At 32.9% G+C, this 10,293-nt stretch overlaps 2 protein-coding genes and 1 non-coding gene across 4 annotated transcripts; 1 reads left to right on the forward strand and 2 right to left on the reverse strand.

Moving 5' to 3' along the window:
* Positions 1-2,243: 2,243 nt before the first annotated feature.
* Positions 2,244-5,820, reverse strand: LOC107002166 (jacalin-related lectin 3). Of its 2 annotated transcripts, XM_027912495.1 has the most exons (8): positions 5,711-5,820; positions 5,250-5,462; positions 4,573-5,070; positions 4,260-4,505; positions 3,688-4,164; positions 3,459-3,494; positions 3,138-3,359; positions 2,244-2,791 (listed from the first exon to the last, which is right to left on the reverse strand). In XM_027912495.1, exons 1-8 carry the CDS (start codon positions 5,711-5,713, stop codon positions 2,495-2,497), a joined length of 1,992 nt encoding a protein of 663 aa, XP_027768296.1. In that variant the 5' UTR covers positions 5,714-5,820; the 3' UTR covers positions 2,244-2,494. The 2 variants fall into 2 exon arrangements, with proteins under 2 accessions (XP_027768296.1, XP_015055566.1); XM_015200080.2 differs by lacking the exon at positions 3,459-3,494 and having other exon boundaries at positions 5,711-5,819.
* Positions 5,821-6,908: 1,088 nt separating this feature from the next.
* TRNAM-CAU lies at positions 6,909-6,980 on the forward strand. Its single transcript has one exon. It is a non-coding gene; the product is annotated as a tRNA-Met (tRNA).
* Positions 6,981-7,814: 834 nt separating this feature from the next.
* LOC107002167 (ethylene-responsive transcription factor ERN1-like) lies at positions 7,815-9,134 on the reverse strand. Its single transcript, XM_015200081.2, has one exon. The coding sequence runs from the start codon at positions 8,866-8,868 to the stop codon at positions 7,996-7,998; it is 873 nt and encodes a 290-aa protein (XP_015055567.1). The 5' UTR covers positions 8,869-9,134; the 3' UTR covers positions 7,815-7,995.
* Between the last annotated feature and the right edge of the window lie 1,159 nt (positions 9,135-10,293).

The following is a 10,293-nucleotide window of genomic DNA, read 5'->3' on the forward strand; positions in this document are numbered from 1 at the left end:
AGGGGTGGGGGTGGGGGTGGGGGGTGACTTTCATAAAGTGGAATTGTATGCAATAAGACACACAATTTGGGAATTGTCTTTGAGGAGTGAGATTTTTTCCCCCTTGTCTTTATCATGTAGTATATGTGATTAATTCAGATTCACGTTTTATAAAATTTAATAATAATAATGTTATTGTTTTAAATAAGTTTGAGATTTCCAATATAAATTTTCACATCTTCATTGTATAGTTCATCTCATTATATAAATTTATGGGGATTAGTTATGAACGGATAAGTTTTATATTGATTGTTATTTTATTATAATTTTTCTTCTTTATTTATATTTGAGACCAACAATATGACCAAGCTCATATAAGTGAAATCAATCAGTACTTATCAAAATTTCAAGAGATTTTATTAAGAATAAAAGAATTTTATTCATTCGATCATACTTACTATAACAAAAATAATCATTACTGATAGTTAAATCCTAATTGTCGTTAAATATATATTTTTAGCGACAATTAACACTCTTTGTATACATTCTAAAGTTATTAGCGACACTGATTCTAATGACACTTAATCAATATTAATAGAAAAATTTTAACATTCTTTATTTATATCAATATTTAATGCAATTAAAAATTACTTTTATTAGAGCGTTATCGAAATAGTGAAACCATATATAGGTGGAAGCTTATAAGCCAGACGTGTGACAAATACAGTGATGGTCCAGAAGGACCCATGTAGAAGGAATCCTCTTTTGTTTGTCTACTGGATATTTCTTTGGATTATTAATTGAATATTTATTTAGTATATTTATTTGAAAACTTTGAATAGTTTATTGTCACTTTGGATAAAAGAAAAGTACTTCTCAAATTCCTTCCATTTGATCCATTCTGATGTATACTTATTGAGTAAAAAAAAAGAAGTCTCAGCCAAAAAAAAAAAGAATTCACTTATAGAAATTTTTTTGTATTTTTTTTTTCAAATAGCAAACTTTAAGAGATTTTAAAATTTTACTCTCTTTTTCTTTTAATGATGAAATTAAGAAAAAGTATAGATTGCTTGTTGGAGTTCCCTTTAAATGAGCATTGATCAAGACATCTTCCCTCACTATCACCACTTCCATAGGGAGTTTATTACTTTTTTTCTTAGATTTGATTAAATCAAATTTATATTAAAAATTTTTGTTCTAAGATCAAACGTTCTTTATAAGAATAATTTCATATTTCGAAACAAATTTAGGATATCTAATTCGAAATAAAAAAGTGTTTTATCATTTCACCTCCTGCGACATCACTATAGGGAGTTTGATTGAAAAATAACGAGGATTTGAAAAATAAAACTTGATGCTTTTACAGTATAATTTTTTTTAGCGCTTTTGCTATCAGGGGCAGACCTACGTTGGGTTCAGGGGATTCACCTGAATCCACTCGACAAAAAAATTACACGATATATATATATNTCACATTACCAATTCAATTCTCCATAATAACATTTTATTTTTTTCTTTTTTGATAATTTCTCAGTTCTGTTTTCAAATTTTTTTAAAAGAATTTAAAAAAACATGTTAAAATGTTGCTTTAACCCCAAAAGAATAAAAGATTCAATTTCTAAAGACTTGTTTATAATTTACATTTTTATTTTTCGAATCCTAAACGAAAATCATAAATCTACTATTTTTGCTATTATATAATAATATAAATATCGCATAGAACACAAATATATTAAATCAAAACAAATTGAAAGATACTTTTAGTTCCAATGGAAATGGAAGGGCAAAAAAAGAAAGTATCCACATTTAATGCCATTAAATTCAAAATGAAGTAGCTAGAAATCTTCTTTTGTCACCATACAAAAAGCCATCAAAGAGTTCCAAAGGGAAATAAAATTGACGTATATTTTAACATTTTAGTACTTATAAAACAAAAATTATGAAAATGGGAAATGAATAGGTAGTTAAGGGTAGGCAACTAATAAACGTGGACCAAAAGGAAAAGAAAGAAACATCATTTAAAGCATGGACGTTTGTCATTGACATAGATAGTTACCAATTCATTTATGATATATAGAAAGTAATCTCTTACGTTCACTTATTATTTAAATAAAAAAAAATTAATTTATCGAGTAAATTTATAATTATAATAAAAAAATCTTGTTTGTGCCTTTGGGTGCAAGGTGAATTTGCAAACTACTAAATTACTTCCCCCCCCCCCCCCCCCCCCCCCCNGTGAAAACCTTTCTATCAAAATCCAAATATTATTACAAAAATACTTCATTTATTCACTCACAAACATACAACTCAAGTGTTAAATTAATAAGACGTTTCATAGGACATTTCCATCTAAGTTGGTCATACTCTTTAAAGTATCGTCATATATGTGTCTGATCCTTCAAAAATACATAGTTTTGAAGGATCTGATACACATTCGATCACATTTTTAAAGAGACTGAAACGACTTTTAGTTTTGACTTTTCTTTATTCAAGAACATGAAATAAGTATCAAACTTTAGTGGAACATTTTCATAAGAGGATTCTTGGAAGTTCTTTGATTGCCTAACCAATGTTGCATATGCACTCCAATTGCATCCACATAGATTCCACACCTACCATGAAATCCCACAACTTTTCCTTCTGTTGTTGATGATGTGAAATATGTTCCTAATTCCTCTCCAAAAGGCCCAAATTTCCTTCTAGTTGTGTGAAAAGTTAATGATTTTATCACTTTCAATCCCATATCCTTACTTATAGGACCATAAAATCCAGTAATACATGTTAAAACTTCATGAGGAAACTCTAATTTTACCTGCAAAAAAATTGCTACACTTTGTTATTGTCATTCACAGTTAAAAGAATGAAATGGTTAAAAACACTTAAATATCCTGAATTTTTGAGTTTCATACCTGAACTATCACCAACATTTTATGAAAAAACACAGTTCACTTTTCCTACTTGAACGATGAAGATATTCCAGGTAGGAAAAGTGAACAACTGATAGTTGAGGTATATTTTGATATCTAGTTAGCGATAGTTCAGGTATGAAACTCACGTGCTTGATGTTCAAGGTATGGAAACTCAAAGAACTTGAATGTATTAGGTGTGTTTTTGACAGTTAACTCTGGTTAAACACTGAGAAGTTAGTGTTTGTGTACCTTATTTGTGAATTTACCAACCTTTGCACCATGTTTTACTGACCAAACAGACTGTCCATTTCGTTCATACTCGATTTCGATACAAGAAATGGCCTCTGATGTTTGTGTTAGTATTATCTGTTTGATCCCAGTGAAAACTCCATCATCCCATGGTTTTCCACCTTCTCCACCCCATGGACCAGGTCCATATGGTGCTGGATCTTTCACAATCTTTTGAACTCCCTGAAATTAAACAAAAAACATGAAAAAATGATCACATTAGTATTAGTTTTTTTTTCATTTTCCCCCTTTTCTATGTGGGCTAGACGTGTTGTTACTCACTCCGTTCCATATTATAGTTCTCTTTCCCTTTTTCGTCTGTTCCAAAAAAAAATGATACATTTCTGAAGTTAGGAAGTTTTTAATTTCAACATTTCAATTCTCTACTTCATGACATGCTCTTGAAGAAATGACACGATATGTTCAAGACAACAAGATTCTAAAGGTACTTTTAGCACGTTGTATCTTTAGCCACGAACGTTAGCAAATATCAGAGCATATAACTCAATACCTCATCAGTTAGTCCTTTTCTTCCAAGTTTAAATGACCATTGTGTACTATCATCAGCCTCAGTGACAGATGATGCTTTTGGTTTGGCTGGTTTCGGCGGAGCTAAAGATGGGACAATTGGTGCAACTTGTTTGTTAGATTTGAGAGGAGATGAGGAAGGTAAGGATGGGACAGATGCTGCGTTTGGTTTAACCGCGTTGGGGGCTGGAGCTGGAGGTAAGCACGGGGCAACTATTCCTTCCAACACGTGAACACCGAGTGCATCAAGAAACATCCCTTTCCTCCCATGAAAACCAATAATCATCCCGTCAATCAGTTTTGTTGAGAATTGTTGTCCTTGTTCTTCTCCATAAGGTCCATGTTTACGTTTCGTGGTATGAAAAGTTAACGAATGTATAATATTCGGTCCCATAATCATGGTTGGTCCATAGTAGCCTGTAATGTGAGTCAAAATTTCTGATGGATAATCAAATATTATCTGAAAATGGAACAAGGATAGATGTGTATTAGAAAGAGCTAAGAACAAATAAGCCTAAATTTGATTCTAGTAGATCATAATAGGACTTATAATACCTTTTCGGTTTTGAAACCTCCAGTACCACCATTTTTACTTCCCCATATTGCTTGTCCATTTTTGTCGTAGCAAGCTCTTATTGAAACGATCCCCACGTTACGTGACAAGTAAACTTGCCTAACACCATCATAGATACCATCATCAAAGACATTCCCTCCACTTCCACCCCATGGACAATATGTCACAACACCCTTGACAGTTTTCGATGGGACTCTTTCGATAGGGGCAGGGGTTACAGGTGCCACCTGAAACACATAGTATTTAGAAAAAACCATTTGATGAATAATAATTAACTAATACATGTTCCCTTACCTTTTTAGTTGGTTCGATAGTGCTAGTATCGTGATCAGAACTAGAACTTTGTCTTGAAAGTACGCTTGGAGGTAATATTTTGTTGTGATCCTCCTTGTGTCTAACTGCAACAATGAGATCAAAATTTTTACCTAAACTTCCTTGTATCATTGAGTATTCATAAGTTTCCGTCCCTTGGACAATGCTTTGATGGGAATGACCGATAGAATGGAGTTGCTGAGATTGAACTACAGAATGAGTCGGTAAAGACTTGTGAATAGGCTCTATGTATACTCCAATAGCATCAAGATACCAGCCACATTTTCCATGAAAGCCAACAATTTTTCCCCTAGAGATTGGTAGAGTGAAATATGTTCCTTGCTCGACACCATATGGTCCATACGTCCTTTTGTTGCTTTCAAATGTAAGTGATCGAACAAAAACTGACCCCCTTTCGTACAAGCTACCATAATATCCGTGCATAGAAATTAGAAACTCATCTGGATAGCAAAGTATTATCTGCAAGAAAAGCAGAAGAACATCAAATAGTCTTAAAAACAACTTTATGAAGCTCATCAATCAGGGGCGGAGCTAAGTAGGGCCAAGGGGTTCAAACTACACTAACTATATATACAGAGAAATTTTTTGCAAAATGAATGTGCTAAGAACATGTAGTACAAGATACAAGTGATCCCAACCTTGTCTGTTTTAGCACCTCCACCACCACCATGCTTCTCGGAGATTACTGAGGTTCCATTTTTGTCGTACTCAACCTTAATCGAATCAACTCCTGTTCCGTGAGCTATTTCCAGTTTCCTTATGGTGGAATAAACTCCATCATCCCAGTGCAATCCATTTTCACCTCCCCATGGTCCGACTGAAATGGTCTGTTTTCCATGATCCTCGAAACTCTACAAAAGATGATTCACTCTCATGTTCAATCAAATCACTAATACTAATCATCCAAAGCAATCAATAAATCAATACAATCAATCTATCAATCTTTCCATCTGTTCTAGTTTTGATAGACAGAGTTACCTGGTACCTGTTGCTGGAGGGAAGTGACAGGCATCATTAGTCGAGGTGCACTCAAGCTAGCCCCAACACCACAATTATCAAAAGAAAAAAAAAAGATCAAATAAGACATATACTTACTTACCATATTGAAGGATGATAATTGAGGATGCCCGAGCAGGAGACTTAGATGATTTGGCGTTTCACATGAGAGTTATATATAAGAGTTTAGAATATATATAACGCGGAAGAAGCAAATTCTAGGTTCCACTTTGGAGAGAAAGCAATGAAAAGAAAAGAACATGATTCTCCACAGTGCATAATATTATGCTTTTGGTACTTTAGACCAAGTCCCATACACAAATAGGTGAGTAGAAATTCTCAAACAGTGCAAAACGTCATCGTCCAACGACAACTTTCTATGAGATTGGATAAAATAAATGGGGGGAATCATATTCATATCATCAAGAAAAATAGTACATTTTCTGAATACGAATCTAGCATATTGATAATGGCATAGCATCTATAATTGATTAATTAATAAATTTACAGATGCTGAGGAAATGCTTGGCCTCTCGTCCTCGCGTTGAGTTGCACACTAGTGCAGTCCAAATTTCCCAAGTAGAAAGTAGTTAAATGTAGCTCACATATACCTCTCAACTTTGCGATTTATAACAGATACACTCCTCGTTACAGAAGTAACTCACATATACCCTTACTGTTACAGAAATGACCCAAGAAAGAAATATATATATTCCAAGAAGCACCAAAAGTCTGCTTTTTATATTCCATTCTTTATATAAAAAAAAAACTCAACATGGTGGATGCTTCGAAAAAACGTTGCCAAGGGACGTTATATACATGTAACTTCTTTTTTTTCATGTTCAAAGACTTAATCAGTGTTATTCTGCATTCGCATATTTGAGTAATATCAACTGACTTCTTTTATATGAAATGCTCCACAGTGGGAAAAGAAGTCGAAAGCTTCGCCTTACTATAGATTCATCTCCTCAGGTATATTTGAAAACTTATTTTTGAACTTATGTGTAATATACTCATTGCTTATATACGCAACCATCTAATGTGTGTTACTACTCAAATCATTATGTATTGTAACTGATCTTTTCTATATAATGAATGCAGAGTCCGCTTTAAAATTATTCGTCGTGCACTCACCCTCAAGTATATGTTTCAACATGAATCACAAAAGGGTATATCCACATCTAATCTTATGGTAAAAGAGAAGATTCCATCAAAACAATTTAACAACATCAGAGTATTTGCTTTTTTTTGAATAAAACAAAAACGGTTAAATAAAAGATGAACAGAAAGCTGACAACAACATCAGAGTGGCGCAGCGGAAGCGTGGTGGGCCCATAACCCACAGGTCCCAGGATCGAAACCTGGCTCTGATATAAATTATTTTTTTTGTTGATTAACAACGGCCCCGATCTGTCATATAGGGCTGAGCATAAACACTGGAAAATCGAAACATCGTACCGAATCGAATTTTTTTGGTATTTCAGTTTCGGTTTTTCGGTTCGTTATTCGGTATATGTTTTTGTATTTTTCGGTATTTCGGTTCAGTTTTCGGTATGTGATTTTGTGTTATTCGGTATTTCGGTTTATCGAAATATATTATATTATAATATATATTTATATTATATTAATTATTAATGTTAAATAATAAATATTATAATTTAAAATAAAAAATTAAAAAGTATGAGACACTTTTTAATGTAACTATTTTTAGCTCATTAAGCTGAAAAATCAAACAAAAAAATTTGTAAATTATTAAAAGCCCAACTAAGCAGGCCCATTACAAAAAACCGAAATAACAAAACCGAACTGAAATAATAAAAATAGAAACGAAATAATAAAAACCGAACCGAACCAAATTGTTTCGGTTCGGTGTTTGGTACACAATGTACAAGAACCAAAAACCGAAAAAATCGAAAAAAAAACCCAAAACCGAACCGAATTACCGAATGCCTACCCCTACTGTCATAGACACTCGAGTAACCTTCACAAGGTCCGGATAAAGCCTCGAGTAATATACCAGATTAATTGTGTTGTTGTGAGTCATGATAACTTTAATGTTGAAAATGACTTCTTTTCACTACAAGACTGATTGGATCTGTCATAGACACTCGAGTGACCTTAACAAGGCCCTAGATGAAGACTCGAGTAGTTTACAGATTAATTGAGTTGTTGTGAGTAGTGATATTTAGCTTTAATATTGAAAAAGACATATTTTCATTACGAGACTGATTCAATCTATCATAGACACTCGAGTGACCTTCACAAGGCGGGGTAAAACAAAAGATTTCTTAACTACCTTTCTTTCATCTCTCTCTTCTAATTCCTGAAGGAGAGAAAACAAAAGCAAAAATGGTTGGCAACATAAACAATTGGAGATTTTTTTTTTTTTTAAGATAACAAAGAACATAAAGGAGGAAGATCCCAAAGAGATAAATCATCAATATCATGAACATTCTCCATGTATTCTTGAACACCATTCACAGCATAAAGTGATGCTGATATTTGCCTTTCCACTTTCATCCTCTCAAATTCTGTACATCCCATTTCACTTGTACTCTCATCCATAATAGGAAAATCTAACAATTCTTCAGCAAATTCAAATCCCCATGACACTTGAGGTTGTGAACTACACGAACTCGAGCAACTCATCATATCAGGCTTATAAAAGTCGTTGTTGTCCGCCTCTGATGAATTTAAATGATGACACGTTGTCAGTGAGGGTTCATATAGCCGATCACAACTTGTTTGAGACTGAGTCATAGGAGTCGTGATAGTTGTAGGCTTATTATACAAGGTTTTATCATCACTAGAATTAAGCACTTGTTCATGACTTTCTTGAATTTTCTCACTACATGTTGAACCAAAAACAGAGTTCCCCTGTTTGTTCTGTTTTGCAATTTTCTTACTATCAATAAGATTTTTGATCCTGTAAGCAAGTTGTGAATCTGCTGAAACACGAGTAGTAACAAAGTTCGTTCGTGTGTTTGATCCACGAAGGAGACAAGCAGCTTGATCGTAAGCACGAGCAGCATCTTCAGCAGTTTCGAATGTTCCAAGCCACATTCTTATTTTTTTATGTGTTGTGTCTTTGATCTCAGCTATCCATTTTCCTGAAGATCTTTGCCTTACACCAACAAACTTGTTACTATTACTGTTAACATGACTATTATTGCTTCTTCTTCTTCCCTTGATAGATTTGGTTACTTTTTTCATTGAGATTTCTGTTTTTTGATGATGATGTGTTTGAAAGTTGATTTCCATTAGACACAAAGTGTTATGTGAAAAGAAGAGGAAAGTTGGAGTTTTAAAGGTGCTTAGAGTGGAGAGTTGTTAAAGGTTTTGTAGAAAGTTGCCTACATGTCTTTGTTTTTATTGTTGTTGTTGTGGCTATGTATTTATACAAAATGAAGTTTTCGTGACGGAGACAGAGCTAGAATTTTAAGTTTATGACAAGGTCGAAGTCAAAGTTGTATTGTGGCTCCGCTTCTATTTTGAGATGTGATAAAAACTATGATTGGGAATGCTTCTTTTATGCCGTACAAATTTGAATTAGTCGAAATATGTGATGGTTATTTTAAAAAAAAAGGAAAAAGAAAAAATTTGAGTTATGCGTAGTTCAGCAGAAGTTGAGTTGTCTTATTTTATGTTGTTTTATTGTGTTTGTTTGGTATTAGGTAATATTGTTCCTTTTTTTGTTCTTAGAAAATTGAAGATCTATTATTTTATCTAAAAAGATGACTCATTCCTCATTATTTTGTGTACTACAACTTCTCCAAAATTTGATCAATATTTATGACAGATTTTTTTTTCAAGATTTTGGCTTTCCATCCAAAATTCCTTTTAATTTTGGTTGACCAATTTACATCCACGAGAACACTAACAACAACGATAAGAACATGTTTAATATAATTGCGTAAAAGTGTAATATAAACAGAATCCTTCAAAAATAATTTATAGCTGACATACAATACTAATCATAAAGATGATAAATAATTTAAGTGATTGTTTAACTGGTATTATTAAGTTATACTGATGGGTTTTTTAAAAAAAAAAAGTTGAGGGGGGAGGGGGGATGTCATAAACATAAAATAGGAAGATATATTTATGAAGATTTCATTGGTTTATCATAGTTGGACTTGGTAAAAGGTTAGGCATTATTTAAGGTCAATTAAATAATGAGAGAAAATTGCAAAGGATGTGGAAATACTGCCACTTGGAGGCAAAATAGAGAGCTTCTTAAACAATCCAAATAACAAAAGGTTAAAATTGATTTAAGAGAAATTCCTTATTTTTGGGTCGCATTGTTAATTGATGCAAAGATAATGACTAGCCATTATTTATTTGTAATAAGTTCTAACATTTCTGTATGTCTCAAAAAATGTCAAATTTGCACTTTTGGTTGGAATGTTAACTTTAAATGGAGTGACAAGGACAAGAAAGCTGCTAACACGATGAGAGGAAATAGTTTGTAAATTTTCTTATATGATTAGATCACTTGTAAAATAATCACAAGTTAATCTTTATAGTTTATAATACTAATTAATAATATAGAGCTTAAATCTGATTAGCCATACTGAATATCAGAGAAGATTAATGTCCTTTTCTAGTATTATCATTCTATAGTAACATAACTTAGCCATATTGTATTTGTCCAAACTTAAAAATGTCCCCCACCCCCCCCCCCCC

The sequence above is a fragment of the Solanum pennellii genome, chromosome 10, assembly GCF_001406875.1.
Source record: "Solanum pennellii chromosome 10, SPENNV200".
In the NCBI taxonomy this organism is placed as follows: domain Eukaryota; kingdom Viridiplantae; phylum Streptophyta; class Magnoliopsida; order Solanales; family Solanaceae; genus Solanum; species Solanum pennellii.